The sequence below is a fragment of the Arvicanthis niloticus genome, chromosome 6, assembly GCF_011762505.2.
Source record: "Arvicanthis niloticus isolate mArvNil1 chromosome 6, mArvNil1.pat.X, whole genome shotgun sequence".
NCBI lineage: Eukaryota > Metazoa > Chordata > Mammalia > Rodentia > Muridae > Arvicanthis > Arvicanthis niloticus.
In genome coordinates, this window is record NC_047663.1 from 20,383,393 (window position 1) to 20,411,113 (window position 27,721).

At 50.2% G+C, this 27,721-nt stretch overlaps 1 protein-coding gene across 1 annotated transcript; it reads left to right on the forward strand.

Annotated features, from left to right (window-relative positions):
* Positions 1–665: 665 nt before the first annotated feature.
* Positions 666–26,728, forward strand: Mpp3 (MAGUK p55 scaffold protein 3). Its single transcript, XM_034507371.2, has 19 exons — positions 666–758; positions 1,764–1,888; positions 2,122–2,240; positions 2,459–2,536; positions 3,741–3,821; positions 4,060–4,197; positions 6,562–6,643; positions 8,140–8,225; positions 10,062–10,136; positions 11,802–11,998; positions 15,094–15,158; positions 16,640–16,660; positions 17,167–17,208; positions 18,183–18,347; positions 18,430–18,510; positions 21,265–21,358; positions 21,589–21,697; positions 24,250–24,372; positions 25,664–26,728. Exons 2-19 carry the CDS (start codon positions 1,864–1,866, stop codon positions 25,838–25,840), a joined length of 1,758 nt encoding a protein of 585 aa, XP_034363262.1. The 5' UTR covers positions 666–758; positions 1,764–1,863; the 3' UTR covers positions 25,841–26,728.
* The last annotated feature ends 993 nt before the right edge of the window (positions 26,729–27,721 follow it).

Sequence of the window (27,721 nt, forward strand, 5' to 3'; positions counted from 1 at the left end):
CTGAAGCGAGGAAATAATTTTGCCTCTATATCTGGGGCTAATTGGTAATCCTAGGAGTATATGGGGGTAGAGGGAGCACAATAGAAGCCAGCTATTTCGGAGCCACCCCCCCCCCCCCCCCCCCCCCCGTCCCCCCCCCCCCCCCGCTCCCCGCCGCGGTGAAGCCGGGGACACTAGAGTCGGTTTTTTTTCTCCCCTCTCATTCGGCCCTACCCCCTCCCACCCAGGCAGAATCCAGCTGCCTTCTTCCCAGGAGTACTTCTCCTCCCTCGCGCCTCCCGGTCCCCAGGGCAGCATGCACCGATAAATCTTTCGCAGCACGTAGCATTGTTGCCACGGCTTGGCCGGGCTGCTGCCCGCTGCACACCCCCCTCCCGCCCCCGCCCCCGCCCCCGCCCCCGCCCCCTGCTCGGCTTGCTAATGACCCAGTGCAGCCTCTCTTCCTCGATTGGCTTTGAAGCTCCAGCCCCTGGCACAGTGCCTGGCACTTGCGGGGCTCTCAATCAATGTTTGCAAAATCGGATTCTCGGCGGAGCAGGTGTCCACGGGGAGCCGGTGCGCGGGGCGGGGGCTGCGAGGGGGGCCTGCGGGGCCGCGCTCCTCCCCTCCGGGCCCGCGCCGCGCCCCCGCCCGTGCGCGCTGCCCCGACCCCGCGCGCCGCGGCAGGGAGGGGCCGGCGGAGGCGGAGCCAGCGGCGGCGGAGGCTGGTGGTTCCCGCACGGCTCCGGGTCACCGATCCCAGATCCTGGCGCGACGAGGTAGGAAGCGGCGCGTGTCACACAAGGGACCTGGTGCGACGCGGGAGGGGTGGGGAGCGGAGACCCGCCCCTTGGGTGTGCCACTGCCTCGCGGCCCACCCTCCCCAGCGGGGACTCGGTTCCCGGCCCGCGGTCCCCTTTTACTGCTCGGCGTCCGCGCATCCCGTGCGCCCTGCTCCTTCCCGCCGCTCTGCATCCCAAGATACCGCCCGCCCAGATCCCCCCACCTCGGGGGTTTATCCTCCTGCTTCTCTTGGAAAGCAGCTGGAGGCAGGAGTGGGGGGGGAGTAGTCGGGGGACAGTCGGGGGGCGCAGCTGGAAGCCGCTAAGGGGTGAGCCTGGCGTGGGGGCGGGGGCCGGGTACCATTCTTCTGCCTTCGGTGTGACTGGTGCTCCACGCAGCGGGCTGGCTCCATGTCTGCCGAATGAATGAATCATGAGTCCTTGTCCCTCTCTGAAGGAGGACTTTTTGAGGTCCACGTGCTACAGAGCAGCTGGGGAGGGGAGCTCTTGAGATAGGGTACCTGCTTCCGGTAGAACAGAAACTCCGCTCTCACTTCTTCATCTCTGCCTTCAGACTGGAGGCTCTCTTTGGGTTGGGAGCTGGAGGTGGGGTCGGGGGTGGGTGGGTGGGAACTCCTGCAGGCCGTAACCAGGTACTTGTTGAAAGGATATTGAGACTTGAGCAAGCACTCTTGGAAGGTAGCAGCAGTAGAGAGGGCAGCGCTGTGGTCGAGAACATCCTGCACGAGGCAGGGGGACTTTTGGCACTGCCAAGGTCAGGCTGGAAGAACTAATCTGAGTACCTGTTCTGGCTCAAAAGTTACTTAGGGACCCCCCCCCCCCGCCTCCGTTTCTTCATCAGTAAAATGGGTGCATCAGTGTTCATCCTTTAAGGTTTTATGCATAGTCAGAAAATAGCATATTGGTGGCACCTAACAAGTCTTGCTCCCTCCCCCAAAAATGACTGTTTCTCCCCACCTCTTCTTATTTCTGTCCTCACAGAGGTCATAAGCATATCCCGGTGATGTGTGTTCATTGCTGAGAGACTCCTCTTCCACCCACACAAACTGTAGGGACAGCTGGGGACCTACTGGGCACAGGCATGCCAGTACTGTCTGAAGACTCGGGTGAGTGTCCTCAACCTGGGCTGCACCTGCCGGGCCTCCCAGGATTTGGGGAAACCAAACCATAAGCAAGACCAGTGCTGTGATGTTGCTCTGCTCTGCTGCTGGTCCACTCTGCAGACCTGAGCCTGCAGGGCACTCGGTGTTAAGGCAGTATGGGAATGTTGTCTGCGAGACTTCTCAAGGACAGGAAGTCCCACTGTTGCTGGACCTTGTTTCTCTGGCCTCTCCCTCAGGTTTACATGAGACCCTGGCACTTCTCACCTCTCAGCTCAGGCCTGACTCCAACCACAGGGAGGAGATGGGCTTCCTGAGGGATGTCTTCAGTGAGAAGAGCCTCAGTTATTTAATGAAGGTGAACTCCCCTGGCTCAGCATTCCCCCATCCCCAAGGGAGGCTCTTCCTGTGCCATCCCAGCCACTCCCCTGCCCCAGGAAGGTTTTTAACTCATTAGGCAGGGCTTTCCACATATGCTGCTATGGAGGGGACCCAGCCTGTGGCCCTAGGTGTCACCACAACCCCGGGTGCCGTGTGTGGTATTCAGGGTAAAGCAGAAATCAAATGTCTTTGCAGATTCATGAGAAACTCCGCTATTATGAGAGGCAGAGTCCGACCCCAGTCTTGCACAGCGCCATGGCCCTCGCTGAGGATGTAAGTCCCTGATTTTAATGTTTTGACTTAAGGTGGAGCACCACCCCAAGCTCAGAAAAGGCTCTAACTCACCCAGTAACCACTGCCTAGCTGGGGACACCAGAGATTGGGAGGCTGAGGATAAAGAGGGAGGGGTTGTTTCCCCCTTCCTTCTTTAGAGAGAGAGAGAGAGAGAGAGAGAGAGAGAGAGAGAGAGAGAGAGAGAGAGTGTATGTGTTTTAGTTCAGTCCTTTCTCATTCTAGTCTCTCCTGAACCTTCTGGCATCAAGGAGGGCCTTCTTAGCCTTAGCCTGAGCCAGGAGACATAATGATTCCTGCTGACCGTGTGTTCTGGAGCAAACCTGTTCCCTCAGCTGTAAAATGAGAGCCTTGGATCCGATCAGCAGCTCCCCACCTGTTCCAAGAAATGGTGACATTAGTAGGTCAGATAGTGCCTTGTGTCTGAGCTTCGAGAGGCTGGCACGAAGTCCCGAATTCAAGGGACTCACGGCATGTCCCTGATCATTGGCTCTGGTTTCTCGACTCTTCACAGACCTAGTCCTTGTGGGGTTTGGTTTAGTTGTCCTGCTTGCTTAGACAGACTCCTATACAGATCATCTCATAGTCAACTAGTTAGTTGGGCTCTTTCCCAGAGAGCCTTGGGCCAGAAGATGGCCCTGGGGGGGGGGGTATAGTCTGTGGCAGACCCTGTACCTTGCTGCTTCCTCTACAGTGTGATCATTTGGAGAGGGTTACATCACCCAGGCTCTGCACTGCCAAGTTTGCCTGTAGCTATGTGGCCTTAAAGAAGTCCACCCAACCTCTCAGCCCTAATTTCCTCAGCCGTGGAATAGCCTAGAGTCAGACAGAGGCACAGACTGTACAGCCAGACAAGGCTGGGTTTAAATTCATGCTGTGAGCTTTGTGATCCTGGGTAAGATTAGTAATGTCTCTGGGCCTCATCCTTAAATAGCAAAATTAAGTGCTCATGGCATCCGGTTTGTTGAGAAGACCCATATAAAGCCACAGTGCACAGTAGGTATACCCTCTGCACATATGTGGCTCTGGTTTGATTTCCCCAGAGGCCCCCCCCCCCTCCCCCGAGTCTTGGAGTGACCAGTGTGACGTGTTTCTGGGTGCTGCTGAGAGGATCCTGTGTCTGAGGCCCGGGACGAGGGCTTTCCTCCCAGGGATTCCAGCAGGCTTCTGTCTCCTTCTCTTACAGGTGATGGAGGAGCTGCAGGCTGCCTCCGTGCACAGTGATGAGCGGGAGCTGCTGCAGCTGCTGTCCACCCCCCACCTCAGGGTAGTCATGCCACAGTCCCTGCGCACCCACGCAGCTGTGTCTCCTGGGACGGGGGTGGAGAGAGTGCTGGAGGTGGAGAGGCAGAGGCTTCTGTGTGAAGGGTCTTGAGAGATGCCCCGGGGAGGGGGAGGCGTTCCTTAGGCAGGAGATACAAGCCCCCTCTCTACCCCTGCCCAGCCAAGGACCTCTAACTTTGTGAGGACACAGAGCTAGCCCTTTTCTCTGGCTTTCCTGGCAGGCTGTGCTCATGGTACACGACACAGTTGCACAGAAGAATTTTGATCCTGTTCTGCCCCCTCTGCCTGACAATATTGATGAGGATTTTGAAGAGGAATCGGTGAAGATCGTTCGCTTGGTGAAGAATAAGGAGCCCCTGGTCTGTGCCTTTCTCTCCCCACACATTCCTCTGCACCTCACCCCCAACCCAGAAAACCAGGAAGGCACCCTACCCGAATTCCCAGTGAATGGCAGCCACTGTGCCAGAACACTCTTTTCCTGAGTGGAAACAATGTCTAAGTTATGGCTAAGCCATTTTGTACAGCAAACAACCTGAGTGTCTGTTTAGGGTGACCATGATCAAAGTTAATAGACTCTATCCAAGGGCTAAATGTAGCCTACAGATTAATGTTATTGTTTTTAAAATATTTATTTATGTATTTTATATGAGTACCCTGTCGCTGTCTTCAGACACACCAGAAGAGGCATTGGATCCCATTACAGATGGTTGTGAGCCACCATGTGGTTGCTAGGAATTGAACTCAGGACCTCTGCAAGAGCAATCAGTGCTCCTAACCACTGAGCCATCTCTCCAGTCCCTGTTGTTTTTAAAAGCAAGGTCATGGTTATTCCTTTGTCATGAAGAGCTGAGTAATTACAACTGAGACCTGGGCCCCACCTCGAAGCCTGCGATGCGTATGCCTCCTGTATAGACAAAGTTTGCCGACCTAGCTGTGAATCCCGAGGCAGTGCAGGCTCCGCTGCTCTCCTAGAGGCTAACAGATAAACGCTGGTTTTGCGTTGCTTTCAGTGGTGATGAACTGGGCAGAGAGGGAGTTTATTTATCGGATGGAAAGAAGTGGAGGATGTCCAGAGAATTTGGTACTTGCCTTGGAGGACCTCAGAGCTGGCAGTCTCTGGTTCCAGTTTCCTCCAGCTGCCTTGTGACGGGTGAACAGTGTCTCCCAACAGATGATGACGTCTCTATTGTCTCTGCGTCCTCACCTGTGCCATGGAGGTGGCATACAGCCTGGGATCCCTCCTGTGCACTCACAATGTTAGGGGTGGCGTTGGTCCAGAGAGGACTATATGACATACAATGATATAGGGACTTTGGAGGCCAGGGGGCAAGTGAGCCTCTATAGTCAGCAGAATGTATCTTCTGTGCTGAGGACCACACGACTTCTCTAATGACAAGTGTGAAATGTCTGCATGGGTCATCAGTAACAAATGACAAACATTTATTGGACACTTAGTGTTTACATGCCACATGCATTTCCCTTATGGGACCCTTGTAACAACCTTTCAAGTTAAATGCTCTTTCTTATCCTAGAGAAGGCAGGCTCAGGGCACAAGGGGAGTCTCTTGCTAAGGCCACACGATCTCTAGTCAATGGCTGAGTTGGGTATCGATCTTGAGGTCTGCACTTGGCTCCCCTCCCCCTTTGTAGCTGTACTGGCATGGGCTTGGTACATACCTGGTACAGGAAGTTGGGAGCTCATTAGTGATTTTTTTTTTTTTTAAATCCATGAAACCATCTCTTTGTGTTTCATGAGCCAAATCCCAGTCCTGATGCTCTGGTGGGGGCATAATTGGTTCCTGTTGGCAGTAACAGAAGGCCCAGGAACTCTGGGATTGGCTCGAGGCAGGTTGAGAATTTGCTAGCACAGAGTGTCCTCATTATTAAATGTCTTTGCAAGTGACAAGGGCTGTGATGAGACAGGAAACACTGGGTTTAGCATTGAAAGCTCCTCCCTCCCATTTCCATGAGGATGCCTTTGAAGATACTTAGTTTCTCTGACACCCAGGCCTTCACGTATTACTTATTTATATAAAATTTTTAATTGCATTTATTTTGTGTGTGTGTGTATGTGTGTGTATGTGTGTGTGTATGTGTGTGTGTGTGTGTGTATGTGTGTGTGTGTGTATGTGTGTGTGTATGTGTGTGTGTGTGTATGTGTGTGTGTGTGTATGTGTGTGTGTGTGTGTGTGTGTGTGTGTGTGTGTGTGTGTTGCCACAGCACAAGTTGGGCATCAGAGGACAATATATGGGAATTGATTCTCTTTCAGCAGAGTGGGTCCTGGGGATTTGAACTTAGACTTGGTGGGAGATACCTTTATCAGCTGAGCTATCTCACTAGCTGTATTTAATAGTTATTCTTTTTTTGAGATGGAGTCTCAAATAGCTCAGGCTAGCTTCAAACTCATTATGTAGCTGAGGATAACTTTGAACTCTTAATTCTCCATTCTCTGTTTCCTGAACGCCTGGGTTGCAGGCATGTGCCACCACACCCAACATGGGAGGCCTGGTCCCTTGGGCAGAATGGATCATTGCATTGTGCTTTGTGAACTGTAAAATGTGGATTTTTGCTTATCCCTCACCCCCTCAGTTTTATGGTGTTCTCAGCATTGGGAAGGTCTCTACGGATTCACCTTCTGCTGTATCAGAGGGAGGAATGAAAAACACTGTAAGTTAAGCAGAGGCTGCCTTGCTAGAGCCTGTCTGTTCTTGTCTTTCGTTCAGGGTGCCACTATCCGAAGAGATGAACATTCGGGGGCTGTCGTGGTGGCCAGGATCATGCGAGGGGGTGCAGCAGATCGGAGTGGTGAGTGGAGCCTGTGGAATGATGGGATGCCGGCCTGGCTGGGACCGTAGCTCTCTACCCCCACGTCTAGGGTAACCTGTTTAGGATTTGCTTTGCTTTGGGGATTTGTGGATGTGATTCTCAAGGTCCCAAGGTCGATAGGAATCTAGCTGAAGCCTAATAGGCTTGCAGTTCTCATGGGTGATCAGGAAGGAGCTCAGACATTTGGCAGAAGATTATAACCCTTAAGCTTGGAGAAGGGCTTAGCTGGAGACTCCTAGCTGGGATGGAGATGATCCTTGTCACCCCCAGTAACCTCATCACCTTGTGAAACTGCTGTGAAGAGGGGTATGTTCATGACCCAGATTGGTCTGGGTGGAAAACAAGTTGGTAGTCATCAGTACATGGGAACTCTGGTAGGCGGGCCTCTCGGTGGAGGGGGGTGTTCTCCTCCAGGTCTGGGGAACTAGACCTTACTTCCCAAACACTAATGAGCGTGTCAGTAACATCTGGTAGACTGATTCAGAAATTTGCATTCCGAAGGGTGGTGCTGCTGGCCCAGTGCCCGCTCAGAGCAACAAAGAAAGGCCAAATTATGTCAGGACACTTGTCATTAAAGTAGTGGCTAAGTGCTGCATGTGGTGGCACTTGTGCCTCAAGTCTCAGCTGCCTGGGAGAGGGGATGTTCAGAAAGGATGATTCCTTGCCTACAAGAGATTAAGACCAGCCTGGGTAACATAGCAAAAGCCGGTTAAACTAAATGAATAAAGCTAGCTTGGGTGCACAGCTTGGTAGGAGGCTTGTCTAGAGTGCACGGAGCCCTGGGTTCCATCTTCGGCACTGCAGAAAACCAGGCGTGATGGCGCGTGCACACCTGTAATCCCAGCACTCAGTAGGTGGATGTAGGAGGATCAGAATTTCAAGGTCATCCTCTGCTATAGAGTGAGTTTGAGGTCAGCTAGGCAACCTGAGCCGATAGATAGATAGATAGATAGATAGATAGATAGATAGATAGATAGATAGAAACACAGATGACAGATATGCAGATATATAGATATATAGATAGATTGGTAGATAGATGCATATATACATACATACATATACACTCACATAGATAATAGGTAGCGAGGTAGATATATAGATAGAAACATTGATGGGTAGATACATAGATAGATGGATGGATGCATACATACATAGATACACACACACACCCAGCAGAGATGTACTAGAAGAGATGCAGCTTTCTATGCTGAGGCATCTATGTGTGCTTGCTGGCTCTGTTACTCTTTGCGGTGTGGCTGCTTCAGCAGGACTGCTGTAGGCCGCTGGCTCTCAGATGTGCCTTGTACATGGGGACCTCCCCGACAATGGTTTGAATTCAGTGCTGACTGTCTGTCAGCCTTCCCCATCTTTAGACCTGAATCTACCCTGCAGTGACTTCCCAGTGCCCAGAGGCATGAAGTCCAGTGTCAGGGCCATTCTAGTGCTGAGCTGACCTCCATCTCTGTGTCTCCTAGGTCTGGTCCATGTTGGCGACGAGCTGCGGGAGGTGAATGGGATCACCGTCCTGCACAAGCGTCCAGATGAGATCAGCCAAATTCTGGTCTGTATAGCATCTGTATAGCATGCCTGCAGGGAGAGAGGTCTTCAGAGACCCAGGGCAGGGGCTTCCCAGAGCCAGGGCAGACCTGCCTCCACTCCCCAGTTTGTGTGAGGATGGGGCAGCCAAAGTGGTTTCCAGCTCACCTGCCTGCCTCTCTCTCTCTCTCTCTCTCTCTCTCTCTCTCTCTGCTCTTCTCAGTGTGCTCTTCTCTTGCTTCATCTCAGCTCTTTTGCCTGGAAACTGTTTCAAGTCTTGGGTTTATCCTGGCCCAGCTGACTTTCAGTCTCCTTCTAGGCAATCTGGGGAGAGAAAGGGCTTTCCACCTTGTGCCTGGTTGTTGTTATCGTGGAAGAAGGACAAAGCACTTTGTAACAGTGAGAAGATTGGGGGATAAAAACAAAAACACATGATAGTCTGTTCTGGGGCAGATGAGGCAACATTTAAATAGTGGCGAGCGCCTCTGCAGCTGTGACAGGCTCATCCTTGGGTATCTTCCACTGACTTTGCTAAACTCTGATGGTTGTGAGGGTGGTGCAAACAAGATTGTCACTGAAGATACAAGGCTGTCCTTCAGCACCTGCATGGGGGTGGGGGGTACAGGTGCAGCTGGCCCTTTGTGAGCCATCCTGGGCTCCTGGTGGTGGGCACCAAACCCCTCATGTTTAAAGTGAACTTCTGTGTCCTTGGGAGAGTAATCCTGTTCTCCCGCCTGGGCTCTGATACTGAGGTGTAGGGCTCTGAAGAGAAGGGAGCCTTCTAGAAATCTGGGAGTGGCTTAAGATCAGAGCTCTCTAGAGAAGTGGGACCAAGGCGGAAGTACTAACCAGGCAGGACTAAGATAAGTAGACTGAAGTGGGTTATTAAAATAGCCCCAGAGGGGCAGGAGAGATGGCTCAGTGATTAAGAGCATTGGCTTCTCTCCCAGAGGACCCAGGTTCAATTCCCAGCAACCACATGGCAGCTGACAACTGTCTATAACTTCAGTCCCAGGTGATCTGATGCCCTCTTCTGGCCTGCACAGGCACCAGGCATACACATGGTAATATAGATAGACATGCAGGCAAAACTCTCACATACATACAAATTAAATAATTTAATAAAAATAAATAAATAAAAAATTTAAGGGGGCTGGAGAGATGGCTCAGCGGTTAAGAGCACTAACTGCTCTTCCAGAGGTCCTGAGTTCAATTCCCAGTACCCACATGGTGGCTCACAACCATCTGGAATGGGATAGGAGGCCCTCTTCTGGTGTGTCTGAAGACAGCTACAGTGTGCTTGTATACATTAAAATAAGTAGGACCCCTGAGGTCTGGAGCTGTGGGGAGCTGGAATTTAATGTATGCATGTCTGATTCTGCCTGAAATCATCATCCGCTCTGTCCCATGAAAAGGCAGTGTATTTATTTTCTTACTTGTTCCACCCCTGGCAGTCAGTATTAACTATCATAGGCCAATACTTGTTATGTATATGCATATGTGTCTATGTGTGTGTGTCTACATAGGTGTGTGTATGATTTATGTGCGTTGGTGTTTTGCCTATATGTATGTCTGTGTGAAGGTGTTGGGTCCCTGGAATTGTACTTACAGAGCCACTGTGTGGTTGCTGGGAATTTCAAGGTCCTTTGGAAGGGCAGTCAGTGCTCTTAACCGCTGAGCCATCTCTCCAGCCTCAATACTTGATTTCTTCCTAACAAATTCCACCAGGGCGGAGGAGTGGAAGCTGCCTGTCTGCCTTTCATTCTGAACACCCATCCATTATTAGGCCTAGAAGGAAGAAAGACTGAAACTCACAGAACTGGGCTGAAAAGCCATGAGCCTCTGTTCCCTCTCCCTTCAGGCCCAATCCCAGGGTTCCATCACCCTCAAGATCATCCCCGCCACACAGGAGGAAGACCGCTTCAAAGAGAGCAAGGTATGGGGCGGCGGTCTCTCTGGAGCCTTCTCTGCTGGGGCAGGGTGGGCGTTCTGAACCTTGCCAGCCTTTGGGCAAAGTCATCTGACCAGCTTGTGCATCTAGCCATAGTCACCTGTCTCCAGCCAAGGACTTCAACAGTCCTGAGTGCCTCATTGTACCCTGCTGTTTGGAAACAGGATTTTCCATGGCATACTAACAAAAAAACAAGCTTACTGTAATTGAAGTAGAAAATCTGGGCCATAGAAAAGAGAAGGTGCCTGAGGACCTGAATTCTGGACTAGTGCAGTAGCTGCTATTCGCTTGACTGTTTGCTGTGCCTACCTTTGGTAGTGACCTTTCTGTGCTGGGTTTTCTACCTCAGGGTTCTGACTGTGGGAAGGGAGACTGTCGGACAAGTGATCCTGGAAGAGTCTATAGGGCCAGAGCCAGCTCAAAGGCAAATGGATTGGGTGCTGGGGGTTGGAGGGAGGTAAGGTTGGAGCTTCAGAGAGGTCAGATCAAAGCATCTGTTAGACAGGGGCTTGGAGGCCCTTGGAAGGAAGCACGTTTGGGGTGCTCTGAGAGTGTAGTAGGGCTTGAGGGTCAGGTAGGAGGGGTGTTGCTGGGAATGTGGGTTCAGCTGTGAAGTGGTTAACACCGTCCTTGTCTAGTTTGGGTGTCCCTGGCTGGCAGAAGGTTTTGAAGGCAGATGATTTATTTGGGGAAAAGTGACCCCAGGTTGCATGGGTAGGGAGTGGAGGGAAAGGGCAAGCAGCTCCACAGAGAGCATTGCTCCCCAGAAGTCACCACCCTCAGAGGGTGCCTGGTGCTTAATCCTGAACCGGCTTTTGGCATCAAAACATGTGTGTTGTTCTTCCCAGCTAAGAGCTGGGGAGACATGTGTATCAACTCCTACCAGGCCTGGGGAGCTTTTTCTTTTGTAGTTCCTGGCTGCTAGATTAGAGCCCAGCAGACTCAGCAGCCGCAGGAAGTAGGTCCTTAGGCAAAGGGCTGCAGGTGCTAGCCATTGAAGTCAGTCAGTCAGCATTAAAGTGGTACAGTTCTGGGGATGGGAGGATACCCCAAAGCTGGGGGTTGGAGGGAGATCAGGTCATCTCCACATTCCCAGCAACAGACACTTCGGTTGCACAGAGAAAGTCAGATGTGGGGGGGTTTCTGTATATTTTCTTTTTTTCACATCCATTTTAATTAATTGTGTGTGTGCATGTGTGCACATTCGCACGCCCATGTGTGCATGCCACGGTACACACATAAAGGCGAGGGCTAGTTGCAGGCATTAGTTTTTTCCAACGGAGGAAACTGGGGGCCTGAACTCAGGTTGTCAGGTTTGCGTCCAAAGTGCCTTTGCCCACTGTTGGTTTGGTTTTGGTGTTGGGGCTGTGGCTGGGGTTGGGGCTGGAGCCAGGGTCTCATACATGCTGGATGAGCACACTGTACCCCAGAGCCATGTCCCACCCATTCATTGCCCCATTACCCATGGATTTCCTGACTCGAACATCTACCGTGGAGGAAGAACACTAGGAAATAAATGTAAGGTGTCTCTAACTAGCTTTCTATTCTTGGGACCTCATGTGTTTTTTTCACTATGAATGGCCACTGTCATTGCGTGGCCTATGCCCTTATATATAGAAGGGTCCCCTCACTGCAGCCCTTGCCATCCAGGTATTCATGCGTGCCCTCTTCCACTATGACCCTCGGGAGGACCGTGCCATCCCCTGCCAGGAGGCTGGCCTGCCATTCCAGCGGAGGCAGGTCCTGGAGGTGGTGAGCCAAGATGACCCCACTTGGTGGCAGGCCAAGAGAGTGGGAGACACCAACCTTCGAGCTGGCCTCATCCCCTCCAAGCAGTTCCAGGAGAGGTAGGATTGGGGTACTACTGTAATGGGGTGGCTGGTGGTCCAGGTACATGGAAACCCCTTGGGTCTCCGCCACCTCTGTCATGGGGAGCCCACTGAGGTAAGTACAGTTGTTCCTGTGTCTGTGTGTGGATTCTGGCTCTGTGGTCAGTGAGATAGACAGTTGACACTTAAATAAATGTATGGACATTTACTTTTTTTTTTTTTTTTTTCCACTATTGGGGAATCTAAATCGAGACCCTGGCTAGGCAGGCGCTCTAGCTCTCAGCTACCAGCTCCCAGCCTTCTGTTTCATTTTTATTTTTTGAGACAGGGTCTTACTAAGTTGCCTAGGCTGGCCTTGAACTCATTCTGTAGTCCTTCTGCTTGAACTTCCCTACAGGGCTTCCATCAGGCCCAGCTGCACTTTGAACTAAATTAATGTATACAGTTGTCCCTTAGTATACTCTAGAATTGCTTCTAGAACCTTCTAGATTCCAAAATCAGTAGGTGCTTAAGGACCCTGCGTAGCATGGTGCTGCTGCATTTGCACGTAACCCCTCCATCCTCCACATCCTCTTGCCGTCGTGACTCTTCTCTGGATGATTTAAGATGCTCTATTGTGGCGGTTCGGTTGCCGATGGTCCCTATAGGCTCATATATTTGAATGCTTGGTCTTCAGTTGGTGGAACTGTCTGGAAAGGATTAGAAGATGTAGACTTTTTGGAGGAGGTGTGTCACCGGGGGTGGGCTGTGAGGTTTCAGAAGCCAGCACCATTCCAAGTTAGTTTTCTCTGCCTTGTGTTTGTGGATTGAGATTGGAGTCCTCAGCACTGCTCCGGCACCCTGCCTGCCTGCCTGCCTGCCTGCCGCCATGTTCCTCACCATGATGGGCATAGACTCTAACCCTCTGGAACTGTGAGCCCCAAATTAAACTCTTTCTTCTATAAGTGGCCTTGGTCATAGCATCTTACCACAGTGATAAAAAAAAGTCACTAAGACACCCACTCAGTGTAAGTGCCATGTGACAGGTTGACACACTGTATTGTGTAGAAATAAAGAGAGGAGAGTCAGTACACACTTGGTGTAGGTACAAGTTGTTCGATTGTTTGTTTTTCCTTTAATATTTTCAAGCTGTAATTGGCCAATCTGCAGATGTGGAGATCATGGTCACAGAACCAATGCTACCTTACAATATAAATAACAGAAAGGTTGTTAAGCATTCAGAAGATGGAGACTAGGAAGGGACTGTTGCCCAAAGTCTTGCCTGTGTCCAAAGAGCACAATGTATGTGCCCCCTGTGCTTTCTGTGTATGTGTGTGTTGCTTACAAAGAAACTTTCTTAACTTGAGACTTTGACATTAGCATTTCCCAAGTTCACATAATCCTCATTTATAATCGTAATGCTTGTGTAACATTTCATTCAGCATGTACTCTTGATCATAAGCTACCAATACTTATTAGGATCAGTTTGGCGTGTGTTATATGTCTTTCAAAAATTAGTGTGTGTGTGTGTGTGTGTGTGTGTGTGTGTGTGTGTGTGTATGCTATGTGTACCAAGTGCATGCAGTGTCTGGGGATGTCAGAAGGGGCGTTGGATCTCCCAGAACTGGAGATACAGGTTATTGTGAGCTGCCCTGTGGGTGCTGGGAAGCAAACCTGGGTCCTCTGGAAGAGCAGCCAGTGATCTTAACTACTGAGCCATCATCTCCCCAGCCCTATGCCATTTTTATTCATTTATTATTGTTGCTGTTGTTGGTAGTAGTAGTAGTATTTATTGTTTTGAGGCCGGGTGTTGCTCTGTAGTCTAGGCTGACCTTGAACTCATGGCCATCCTTCTGTCTCAGCATCTTGAGTGCTGGGATCACAGGTGCAAGCCAGCATACTTGGCACTTGTGTTAGGCATCCTAGCCCTGCTGTGAACCCTTGCTGTGCTCTGAAGGCCTTCTTCCAACACACACTGTTTGTAAAGGTAGCTGATGTGAGGGACATTTTCTTTGTGATCTCCTCCCAGAAGTGTATGCCCTTGTCCAGGCGTGTCCCAAAGGCTTCATAGAGGCAGGGTCGTGCCTGAGCACTTGCCTGTGGCGCCCCCTTGGGTGGGCTCCAGGTTTTTTCTGTTACAGGTTGCTGTACTGATTGTGTGTAGAACTGATTGTGCACATGGAAGGGTCTTCAGAGTTCATGTTCTCTTAGGCAAGATTTCCTAAAGGGAAAATTCTGGGCTGTAGCAGGGCTCAGCTAGGACTGTGCCACCTCCGCTATGGGTTATGGGCTCTCAGCACATCCCTTAATGTACAGGAGACAGTGGTGGTTGGCAGACCTCAATGGTAGCAGAATGCAATGGGTGGTTCACCTCGTTCCTCTTGCTATGGACTGTAGGTTGGTGTCCCAGGGGAGTCTGAGGTCTGAGGATTGCTGGTGTTTCCTCAGGGACCCTGGGTCCCACCTGTGATTTTGGCTTTGCAGGCCTCACTGTCTTAGAAGAGGTGGGAGTGCTCTCTTATCTATATTTTATTTTTATTTATTGTGTGCACGTGTGTACCTGTGCACTTTTTCAGCCAAGCTATCTCCCCAGACTCTTGTCTCTATTTGAAGTGCAGAATCTAGATGCTGCAGGAGCCCTGGGGTGATGGTTGAACTAGGAGACCAGGGCATATTGACAACCATATTGGATACTGCTGGGGAAGCCACACCCTACAATGAGTGTACATGGTAGATGTTATATCATGGTCACTTCTGACCAATAGCCATTCCCGAGAGTCCTGCTAGTTTCCACTTCCCTCAGAGATGGGGAGGCAGGGTTGGGGTAGAGAAGAACCTCCCTGCCTCAGGTATGGTAGCATAACCGGCAACGATGACTTGGGGCAGCCAGCGTTCCATTGTGTGGCTGTCTTGGGAAGGACAAGCCTGCTGCAGGGCAGGAGACTCAGTTTTTCTTCCTTATAAGCTGGTCATGTGAGAGTGTCCCCCTTCCCTACCCAGAACTCACTGTGTAACAGGAGGTCCTTGGCATTGCTGAGATGTGGGATTTGGGCCTTGATTTCCCCCGGTTTCTAGAAGGCTCCCTTCAGCCAGTTCTCCGCCCCAGATGACGATGTCCATTTGCATCCCTGCAGGCGGCTGAGCTACCGGAGAACCACTGGCACCATACCAAGCCCCCAGAACTTCAAAAAGCCCCCCTGTGAGTAGACTGACAGGTGGGGTGGGGGGTGGGGAGGAAGATGCCTACATTGAGTTGGTGGGCACCAGATGCCCAGACTGAGCCTGTAGACCTCCAGAAGGAGGAGAAGGTGGGAAGAAGCTGGGGGAGGGGGGGAGCTGTCCTAGAGAAAAACTTCTACATGGGGATCTGTGGAGGGCATGGTAACGCTGCACCCACCTGGTCTGCAAACCTCTGCGGGTGTTTGTGTTTGGAGGAAGATGCTCAGCTCGGTTAGCTTCCCGAGGAATGCTTTAAACATGAAGACTAAAATTTGCAGACATGGAATGGGAATCAGGGGTGTCCATGCATGGCCTTATGCATCCTAAGATAGCTATGATGTACCCCAGCACAAAATTGGAAAGCTCCTTAAACCCTTAGGATTGTGTGTGTGACTTTTTTTTTTTGTAACTCAATTGTATGGTTCTCAAATATGAACTTTGTAGATAATAGTTTGTCACTATGTCACTCCAATCAGTGTGTGTATTCTCTCCCAAACCTTCGGCCACAGATTGGACAATCCTCTATAGTTCACAACAGTTCTGTCCAGTGTGGTTCAGAGAAGCCAAAAGGTTGGTCCTCGCACCTCTCTGACATCTTTGAGAGGTTCCAACTGAGAGGACACTCAGTAAACTTGAATTTGAAATCCATACAATCTGCTTTCTAGGGCATTCTGTGTAGTATTAAAAGCATGTTAAGAAATTATTTGCTGAAACAGAGTTAGCTGGGTAGCCAGAGTTTATCTGATATTCGTCTCTGTAGAGTGCCTGGCCTTGAAAGCAGGCTTGAAAACAGTGCCTACTGCCTTGCCTTCTATTTGAATTTTTAAAAATTGTTGTGTGGTGGTAACAGGACCAGTCCCGGGGCCTCATACACACAAGGTACTCTATGCTGAGACCTTGGGTCACCATAGCCCTGTGAAGTGAGTAGGCTGGCATCCTCATTCCCCACATGGGAACATGGAGGCTCATGTGTGAGCAGGTCTCAGAGGAGAGTCCCTCACAGAGAGGGGCTCTCCTAGACTCTACCTTCTGTTGCTGCTGGCTCATACCTGAGTGAGGGGCCTGCTCAGGCACCTGCATTTTCCAAGAAGGTCTTAAACTCTAGGAAAGGGGGAACAGTGTGGGACTGTTCCCTCCACTCCATCAGCTATCACCAATGGCCATGTTTCTAGGCTTGCTGTTCACCTGAGGAGGGTTGCTGAGTAAAGCAGCCAGGAGGCCACTTCTACTGACTGCGCTAGCTCTCTCTGGCTGCTGATGAGCTGCACACAGGAAGAATAATTAGAACAGGGCTGGGGGTTTAATGACGCACAGCCGCTCAGATCATAGGCCTGTTGTAGCAGGGGAGAGGGACAGATGGAGATCTCCTCAGGCTGCTGAGGCTGTAGCTGCCTCTCGGCCGCAGGGCTTCCTGGTTCCCTGCACTAACGCTGTCCCATCTGTCTTTTATGCAAACTACAGATGATCAGCCTTGTGACAAAGGTAGGCCTGGTGTTTGTCCCCCGTGCACATGAGCGATGCCCCTTTTCTGTGGTGCATCTGGGGCTGAGGGGGCTGGATTTCCTCCCCACACCTGGGTGTCTGTGCCCAGATGTGTGAGATGGGAATGAGCTTCTTCCTCCCTGTGTGTCTGGCTTTAAGGGAAGATGCTGGGACCCCAGGGCTAGGTAAGAGTCAGGAAACAGGAAGACAGGGCTGAGGGTTGAGGCCTTCCATCTTATTCCTGTGTCCCATCTGGAACCCAGAGAGACTGGGAGGGGGCTTCCTGGTCCAGAATCCCCACCAAGGGCTGGAAAAGTTGATGGGCCCTATTCTTGGAGAATGGAGCAAACAGAAGTTCTGATCCCATGGCAGTCAAGAGATTGAATTCCCTAGAGCTTCCCCAGACCGTCATCCCGGAGGGCTTGCCTGATTACCTAGTGGGCTGGGGCCCTTTGGGCTTGAGATGTATCCAACATGACTCACCCCTCTTTCTCTTTGGTTTCCAGAGACCTGTGACTGTGATGGGACTTTCAAAGGATACTATGTGGGTGAGTATCAGGCTCTCTCTGGCATCCCTCCCAGCCCATGCATAGACCCAGACTCCAGAACCTGAGATCCAAGTCCCCGGAACCCATCAAGGTCTGCTGCATTTTGGGGGAGGGGCCTCCTCTCCTTGCAAACCTTCAGCCAGTAGAAGGCTCCGTCCAACTCAGGCCCAGGCCCTGCCCAGCTGCAGAGCTGGAGAGAGACACAGAGCACTGTGTTGATACTAATTTTATCTTCATCATCTTAATCCGAGTTTATTCAGTGTGAACATCCCCAGCACACAGTGATGGCATTTCTGTTTCCCCCTTAAACATCATAGAAGACGGGCACATGTCTCCCAGTGTTTATTTAGATGTGATTTCAAACTCACAGAATCAGAGAATTCCTGGATGCTTGGGAATGCCGAAGCTTTCTCATTTCCTTTTCTGCCGCCTGTCACATGGGAGTTAATGTACACATCCTGTTCCTTTATCCCTAAATACCTCAGTACACATTTCCTAAGGACAAGGACATCCTGTGACACGACTTCAGGATAGCAATCAAATTCTGGACATTTCCTTTGCATACAAGTCTATTGTTTTATATGTTGTTATTAAAATGTCACCAGTTGTCCCAATAGCATCCTTCAGGGCCATTTCCCCTGGTCTGGGTTCCAGCCTGGAACCATCTACTTGTACATTGAGCTCCCATTTTACAGATAAATAAATTGAGGCTCAGAGAGATGAAGAGACTTAACCCAAGGTCAGTCAAATGCCAAGGAAAACAGTGACCTTGAACCCCAGTCTTTGGATGTAGGGACTGCTCTTTCTTTATGTCAGCATGCTTCCCAAGTTGGCCATCCAGGGCAGGAGGCTGGCCAGCCAGGCACCCAGCCCTATCTTCATGCCCAGCTTACTGGAGAAGGTCTTTATTGGGGGAATCCCAGGACCAATGCTATCTTGTCTTTTCGCCTACCCCCTCCCCAATCCCCTGCCAGCTGGCCTTCGGAGAAGCTTCCGGCTAGGCTGCAGAGAGAGGCTGGATGGCTCACAGGAAGCAAAGGTCCCTGCAGGAGCTGAGTCTCAGGTGCTGCTGACCTATGAGGAAGTGGCCAGGTACCAACACCAGCCCGGGGATCGGCCCCGCCTGGTGGTTCTCATTGGTAGGTGACATCCTGAGTTTCTAGGTGGTCTGGCTTCCTCAGGAGTTCAGTGGGGACTGAGTCAGCCTGTCCTTTGTTCCAGGGTCTCTGGGAGCCCACCTCCACGAGTTGAAGCAAAGGGTGGTGGCGGAGGACCCCCAGCATTTTGGTGTTGCTGTTCCACGTAAGAGGGCGAGAGAGAGAGACAGAGAGAGAGAGAGAGAGAGAGAGAGAGAGAGAGAGAGAGAGAGAGCACTTGCACGAATGTTCATGCCTATGCCTGTGCCCCATGAGTGTATTCCAGGGACTGGAATCTCCACGCTCACCATGACCTTTTTGGTACTTTGGGTGTGAGAGTACAACAGACATAGCCTGCTATATGCCTATGATGGGACCTAGGAATGATGGGAAGAGACTCATTCTCAGTGGCCCACTAAGACCCTCTGAGATGGCTAGGTCACTGCCTGCCTGGTGTCTGGCTGGGGAGGGAGATGAGTTCAGAGCACACTGGGGCTGGATAAAAGCACACGGATCACAGAAGCCACAGAGCTAGTGACGGGAGGTATTGTCAGGTACTCTGCTGAGACAGGAGGCATTGCTGTAGCTGGATGCTAGCTTGGCTAGGTGGCTTGGGACACTCCTTAGAGTTCTCATCCCCAAGGCAATGGGATGCCAAGAACCTGGCTCTGAAGGAGAGAATGAGGGCCAGGTACTAAGCTCTTATATGTTGAAACTTGGCTGTCCCTACTAGTACCCCACAGAAGAGGTACTGACACCATCCCATACTGAGGAGAGAGACCTCAAGGCTCAGAGAAGGTAAGTAACTAGCCTAGCATCACACAGTGGGAAAGGGGGTGGAGCTATGCTTGGAGCCTAGGCAGCTGACTCCCCAGGTCATTCCTTAGCTGAGGGCAACATGGCCGCTTCCTCAGCTCACCCCCTATACACACCCAACCCTGTCCTGTCTCTCACTGTGTGCCTTTCTTCATTCTCTGGCCCTCAGGCCCTTATTGATACAGTGTGTATGTCTGGTGGCCACAGAGTGGGAATGTTATGGGGCAGGAATGATCTTTTCCAGAAAGTTCTGGGGAAGGGCAACTACAAAGCCTTTCTTAAACCTCATTGTTCTTCCTGGATCCCCAGGCCAACGGCTCATGACCATCAGAATCGTCTTCTAGAGCCTAGTCTGAAGAGACCTGGGGGAGGTGGTGGGGCTGTGGAGGACACTCTGGAAGCACAGCTCTGAGGACTTTGGGAGTCCCAGCCTTTAGATCTCAGATACATGAAGCAGGATGTCAGGAATTGCTCACACACATTTCTGTCTCTGAGTGAGAAGCCTATCCTCAGAATTCAAGCCTGTCTGTTTCCAAGGACCCACAGCAAGAAGTCAGGGAAGGCTTCCCAGAGGCAGTGACTTTTATGTCGAGGTGTAAATAGAAGTCTTCCAGGTAGAGAAGAAAGGAAGTGTTTGCTGTACACAGGGAGCAACATGTGCCAAAGGCTGGAGGTGTGACCCATGGTGGCTGTGCTGGTACCTTCGTGTGGACAGTGAGCCAGGAGGCAGAGCCATAGTAGAGGTTAGGTTAGACAGGTCAGGAGGCTCTTGTGGGCTCACGAGGGTATTTAATATCAAACCATCAGAGAAATAAAAGTCTGAAGCCAATGATATTAGAAAGGGCTCTTAGCAAGTCTTTGGAGGATTGGCCCGATGCTGCACGGAAACAGGGTGTCCTAGGGGCAGTCTGACAGCTAGATGACTCTTCAAAGTTCCTGTGCTTTTTAGAAAAAGCTCCATGCTGCTCTCAGATGTCCTCTCATTCTGTGAAAACCTGATTGGCCCAGACATGTATCAGGGTTCCACTGTGGACATCAGTGGGGACACTGCATTTTAGAAATGTGCGAGGGTTGGCATTGCTGAAACCCATCTGTGCAGTAAGGGGGCTGCCTGTCTGCATGGCTTCTCTTCTCAGTAGAGAATTAACTGCACAAACAATGGGCAGCCCAGGCCTGGGAGAGTAACTCAACTGGGAGAGCAATTTCAGAGAAAGCACAAGCATCTGAGTCTGGTTCCCAGCGTTCACTTAAAAAGTGAGCAAGTTAGATGAACTTTGCTCTAGTACTGGGGAGGCGGAGACAGACGGGTGCTTCCGATACTCAAAGGCCGGTAGAATTGGTGAATTCCAGGCCAACTGAGACCCTTGGAAGGCACCTGGGGAATGACATTTAAGGTTGACCTCTGTCCTCCACAGATGCAAGTATGTAAGCATGCCTCTGCATTTGCGCAAGCACACACGCGTGTGTGTACACACACACACACACACACACACACACACACACACACTAAAGTCGGCTCTAATGTGTTTGTACCCTTTTGCTGTCAGATGGGAAAATCCAAACTAAAAGCGGGAAACTAGGGACCTTTCAGTGATTATTTCAAAGCCCCAGCATCAAGAAGGCAACCCAGCGAAGCAGCAAGAAGCCTGTGCCTGACACAGAACCACAAGATTGTCCCTGGCTCTGAATGGCTGGGGTTTTGGGTGCTAACCATGTTTGGGTGCTAATCTGGGCCTTGGGTTCCCCAGATTCCAAATGATATTCTTTGGGGTCTAGGACTGAGGCTCGGTTTGTAGAGAGCTTGCCTAGCAGGCCTGAATCCCTGGGTTCAGTCCCCTACACCGCAGCAACTGAGTGTGATGGGGCACACCTGTAACCCTGGCACTTGGGAGGTAGAGGCAGGAGAAGCAGAAGTTCAAGGCCAGACTGAACTATTTGAGATCTTGTCTTTAAAATGGGTAGAGGGGGCTTCTCTTGCTGGTATCAGAGTTGTACCATTTAGGGACACCCGATGAATGGAAGTTCTGATTCATGCATAGATGCTCCGGGCAAGGGCACAGGCTTGCTGTTCTTCTTGGCCCAACAATTCTTCTTTCTTTAAAAGACACCACCAGGCCCCGGAAGAGCCATGAGAGGGAAGGGGTGGAGTATCATTTTGTCTCCAAGCAAGCGTTTGAGGCTGACGTACATCACAACAAGTGGGTTGCTTCATGAGCCAGCAAACCTTCTGATAACTGAGTGTCTCTGTGACTAATATTGTATCAGTATTGTATCAATGCTTGACCCCATGGGTTATGGGTGAGCTTCTGGGAAGAACAGGGGAAGGAGGATGTGGGCAAGAGGTCATATTGGGGTCTCCCCTTTCCTGATTTTTGTGAAGTTGGGGCTTCTCAGAAACTGAGGTTTTTCCTCTTTGCTGGTATTTTAGGTTCCTGGAACACGGTGAATATAAGGAGAATTTCTATGGGACCAGCCTGGAGGCCATTCAGGCTGTTATGGCCAAAAACAAAGTTTGTTTGGTGGATGTAGAACCAGAAGTGAGTTCCTTGATCATCTGGGCATGCAAGTCTATGGAACCTTGGGGTTGGTGCACCCATTCTGTAGAACATGAGATTGCTCTAAGGATGTTTTAGCTCAGAGCACTGATGTTAGCATGCTTGGTCTTCTCCTTGAAAATTGGGTGAAATCTTTATAGCCGCAAACATGCCCTGCTTATCTCACGTGCAGGATTAATTTGAGAGAGCCCAGGGACCCTTTGAGATCTAGGACAGTAACCCCTACATGAGGCAAATCATAAGAATAGACTAGCACCCAGGCATGGTGGCATATATAGTCCCGGAACTGGGGAGGCTGAGGCAAGCCGATTGTGAGTTTGAGGTCAGCCAGGCTACAAAGTAAGTACATGTCTAAAAAAGGGTGGGGGTAGGCTATGGAGAGGGCTTAGTGGTTCAGAGTGCTTGCTGGTCTTCCAGAGGATCTGAGTTCAGTTCCTAGAACCCACATCAAGTGGCTCACAACAACCTGCAACTCCAGTTCTGGGGACCTGATGCCCTTTTCTGGATGCTGTAGACACTGCACTCAAATATGCACATCCACACACAAGCACACACATAGGTGCAATTTTTTAAAAAGTCTATTAGTGTGTATACCCAGGCCAGGCTGCTGGTGCTCTCCTTCCTTGTCTCTGCCTCTACAACTGGAACAAGTATGTGCAGTGAGGGGGAGGCCAGAGGAAGACCACAGACCAGCATCTTAAGATTGCTTTGCAGGGAAGAGTTGGGGAGCAGCTTGGCCTGCACAGAGCTTCAAAGCTAGTCCCGTGTTCCCCACGGCTGGCTTTCTGTTGGCTCCTCAGGGGTCTGGTCACATTCCTTAACCTTGTCTTTCAGAAAAATTCCCATGCTTTGAACTCAACACCAGGATTTTTCCCCCTACTACATGAGCGGAGCTTTGAGACTAGAGTATAAACTGTGAGCTTTCTTTTACCTGAATTGGCTGGAAACATTCCCAAAAGCACATTTTTCCTAGAAGCGAAGGCCTCTCTTATTTGGACTCCCTGAGAGCTGGTAGTTGAAAGTCACAGCCTAGGGGCTGGAGAGATGGCTGAGCAGCTAAGACGCTGCTCTTGCAGAAGGCCGGAGCTCAGTCCCCTGCTTCCACACTGGGTGGCTCACAAGCTGCCTTTAATTCCAGATCCAGAGGATTCGTCACCTTGCTTTGGCCTCTTCAGGTGCCTGTAATTATGTGCAAGTTCAAGTGTGTGGAGACACACACACACACACACACACACACACACACACACACAAATAGTAAAATAAATCGCTTTTTTTTGAAAGCACTTGCTTTTACAGAGAACCTAGGTTCACTTGCCAGGGCTACATGGTGGCTCACAAACCATTTGTAACTCCAGTTCTTGGGGATCCAACCCCCCTCTCAGGCCTCTAAGGGTGCAAGTCTTGCACAGGCAAAACGTTCATCCACATCAAAATAAAATCTTTTAAAGCAATCAAAATCTAAATTTCAAAGATTTAAAAAAAAAAAAACAACACCTTGTTTTATTGCTTTTATATGTATGAGTGTTTTGCCTGCCTATAAGTTTATGCACTACTTGTATACAGGGCCTGTGGAGGCCCGAAGAAGGCATTGGAACCCCTGGAAATGGACTTACAGACAGTTGTGAGCCAGATTGTGGGAGCTGGGGAATTGAAATTGGGTTCTGTGGAAGAGCAGCCAATGCTTGTAAACCCTGAGTTCTCTCTCCGGCCCCTCCCAGAGGTGTTTGTTTGTTTGTTTTTGCCCCCCACCCCCAACCCCAGACAGGGTGTCTCTGTGTAGGCCTGGCTGCCTTGAACTTACTTTGTAGACCAAATTGGCCTTGAACTCAGAGATCTGGCTCTGTCTCCCAAGGACAGAGATTAAAGGCATTCGCTACCACACCCATCCCCTCAAAGATTTTTTTTTTTAAAGGTGATTTTATTGATTGTGTGTGTCTGCAAGAAGCGCATAGAAATTGGATACCAGTGTTTACAAGTAGAGACCTTTACACTGCACGTTCTGTTAGCAGTGTGATTTGCATGTGAGAAAGAGAAAAACATAGTTTCCAGGGACCCCGCAGGTCCTGGCTTCCTTTACTTTGCAAACCTTCACTTTTTTGAATATCAGAAGGCAGCCTGTGGGCAGCCCAGTCACACACAGTGTAGGCACACTGTTGGAGGATGACTGAAATACAGCACGCTGAGCCCAGGCGCCCTTGGCTTAGCTGTGGGCAGGTAGATACAAAAGAGCCCTAGGAGGAGGTTGACTGAGTTGGAGAGTTCCAGCTAGGAGAGACTCTGACCTGAGGCTCTGGACGTTTCCTTTCTTGTCAAGTAGCCTGCCTGGTCCAGAGGAGCTCAGTGCCCAAGTGAAGGATGCGAGTATTCGATTAGTTTTGCCTAGTGAACGTCCGTCAGCTCTGGACTGATGCTGTCGGGACTGATGTCATTGAGGGCTGGTCCCCAGGGGTACTGAGCTTTTAGAATGTGTGTGTGTGTGTGTGTGTGATGAACAGCTTGCAAAATGCACATAATTTTCTGGAACATTTTTTTAGGCACTAAGACACCTGAGGACCCCCGAGTTTAAGCCCTATGTTATATTTGTGAAGCCTGCAATTCAGGAGAAAAGGAAGACGCCACCGGTGTCCCCAGACTCTGAGGACACAGCAGCTTCACTTGTAAGTTCAAAGTTGCTTGTTTCTCCTTTGAAGGAGCTGCACTTAGCTGACTATGGGGGCTTCAGGGAAGAGGGACAGAGGCCATAGCTTCTGCATGAGGCCAACTTTCCCTTTCTTTTACAAGACTTAGAAAAGAGGATCACACAGCCATCTTTTCCAAGGGATGGGACCGTGCCTTTTGATCCAGGCAGGGTGGCTTTGCTTGGACTCAGCACCCCCGCCCCCCCCATCCTCATTTTAATATCCTTCCTAAAAGGGAACTGAAGGTTGTCAGAGGCTCCCTATGTGAGGGGACAGAACACACCCAGCTATTGAATTTCTGAGTCAAACCCAAGTGTTGCACATTGTGTGTGTGTGTGTGTGTGTGTGTGTGTGTGTGTGTGTGTAGACTGTGTATGCAGGGTATGTGTTTGCATGTACACATATGTGAGGGCGGTAGTCAGAGGTCAGCTCTGGGTGTCTTTTACCAGGAGCATGCATGCATGGATACATGCACACGGGTACGTGCATGCTTGCATGGATGTGTAGGCCAGGGGTTGCTGTCAGGTGTTTTCCTCTATCAATTCCCCACCTTATTTTTGAGGCAGGGTCTCTCACTGAAACTCAGGCTTGTCATTTTGGTTAGACTGACTGGCCAGCAAGCCCCTGGGATTTACCTATCTCTGCCCTACACTACTCTGCCCCCTGCTGGAGCTGTAATGCACACCCACCTAGCTTACAAACGTGGCTGCTGGGGATCTGACCTTGGATCCTCATCCTTGCACGGCAGACACTTTAACCTAATGAACTATCTTTTTAGCCTCTCTTTGTGTGATGCTAAGAATTGATCCCCAGGCCTCACCAGTAATCAATGCATCTCCCCAGCGCCCCCCCTTTTTTTTTTTGCTTCATAACCTAGGCTGGATTTGCTTTGTACCCCAGGCTGTCCTGGAACTCATGTTCCTTAGCCTTCCAGGTGCTGGGGTTACTGGTATGTACCACCACATCCAGCTTATATCTCTTTGGAAATATTTTGGGCCAGGAATATAATGCTGGCATAGACACACAGATATAAGCAAGCATCCTGGAACCATGGCTCTCTGTTCATACATCTGCAGTTGGCTATCTTGTGAGTTAATGATTGCATGTGCTGCTAATGGTTGATTTCCTTCCGTGTGCTATGCTGCTGCTACACTTTACTCTCGTGTTTACAGTTAAGGTCATCCACAGGACACAGGCATCTGCCATTAAATCATGGTAGGTTCTGACAGGGGAGCATCCCCCAGACCACATACTGTCTCTCTCATTGCAGGACGAACAGCAGCAGGAGATGGCCGCCTCTGCCGCCTTCATTGATCAGCACTATGGGCACTTGATAGACATTGTGCTTGTGAGGCAGGACCTGCAGAGTGTCTGCAGCCAGCTCAGAGCTGTCATAGAGACGCTGAGCAAGGACACTTTCTGGGTACCCATCAGCTGGGTGAGGTAACTTCACCCCATAGCATCCAGTCTGGAGGGACCTTGAAGACTATAGAGTCCAGCCTCCCTCTTGTACCATCAAGGAACCTCAAGTGCAGAGAGGAACAGGATTTCCCACAAACCATCACCACTGAGTATTAGTGGGAAGCCTCGCTTGGTGTTGGATTTTTGTCTGCCATTTGCACTGCAGCCCTTCATGAGTGGAGCTGAAAGGGGCGGTCCACAGAATAGCGTGTCATTCATTAAAGTCTCGCAGGCAAGTTGGCCTCGATTCTTGGTACCAAAGCTACGTAGCCACTGTCTTTTGGGGGTGGTGGTGGTGAATTTGTATAGTGATTTACCGTGATGTTTCAGCTTTATAAATATGACACTTCCCTGGCCCAGCTCTTTGGAAATTGTTTTATACAAGAGGATCTTCCCTGCAACTGAAGACCTTCTTCTGGCTTGCAGCACTGAAATGTTTGGGTTGTTTTTGTTTTTTTGTTTTGTTTTGTTTTGTTTTGTTTTGGGGGGTAGCGGGTAGTGCTTGCCGGGTGGTAGAGGAATTAGTTCCCTGCCTTTTCACTTGGTGTGCATACATGTTGTTTTCCTGCAAGACAGAGGCACACTTTACCGGTCCACATGGCTCACCAGACCAGTTTATGATGCAGCAGTGCCTTCGGGGACTCTTGAGGAATGTCAGGCTGCCTGTCCCCTTTCTGAAAACCCCCATGCTCCTGAAAGTGAGTCCTTGATGTGACTGGTTTGTCCTTTACTTGCAGCTGTGTCCTTACTGCCTGTTCCAGGTTGTCTCTATTTTCAGATTGGGGCTCCTGTTGTACTGGATTGTGGGGAATCAGATGACTCCCATCTGTCAAAGCTCTGTCTAAGCCACAATAAATCAGTCTTGTCAAAAGTATATAGACTCAAAGCGTGGGTTGTCCCATTGTCTCTGACCAGAAGCAGTTTGCCGGGGGATTGTGACAGGCCATAGCTGTTCAGAGAATTTTGCCTCTGATGAGTCCCCGGTGTATGTAATTTTGTTTTCTGTGCTGCTTGTGATGTGGAGTCAGTTTTGTACATTATCTTCCTAAATGCACCAAGCCAGTGACCTAAGCGATCTTATTCCCGTTTTACAATTGCAGAAAAAAATGAGACCCAGAAACTTTAAAGCATGTGTCCAAGTTTATAAACAGCTGAAAAAATAGCACAAGGCTGTGAGGTCTGTCTGTAGGTAAAAGTGCCTGACACGCAAGCCTGAGGACATGAGTTCGAATCCCCGGAACCCACATAAAAGCCTCATTTGTAGTATGTTCATAATCCCAGTACTTCAATCCAGAGATGGAAAGACAGGAGAGTCCCTAGAAACTTTTCCACTGCCTAGTCTATGCTTACATGTGTGTACACGTGCATTGTGCACTTACATACCTGCACGCGCAGTGCAATGGTACGCCTGTATAAATTTGAGCCTCCCATGAGATCTTTCTCACATGAGTCATCCCTAACTACTACACTATCCTGCCTCATGCTTTTGTGGTTCTGAAATAGGGTTCTCCCTAATGAAACAACCAACTTGTGAGGAAGTACATTCAGTGTACAGTGTGGTTACAACTTCTGGGACCAAAAAGATGCACTTTATACATGTGCAAGATACCTTATCCCTGAAAGAAGCCAGGCGGGCCATGAAGCACCAGGCGGGCCATTTGCTGTCCATCTACAGAATTCCAGCTAGATTTCTTGCACAAGAATCTTACAACTCTTTGGCTCAGCATCACCCTCGTAACCCAACTGGGATCTCATTTGTTAGGACTTTCCGGCAAAAGGGCGGGTCCTTACTGGATTTTTTTTTTTTTTTTTTTAATCACGTGAAACTATTTCTCAGCAATCCAGGTGCAGGAGGCAGCTGCCTCAT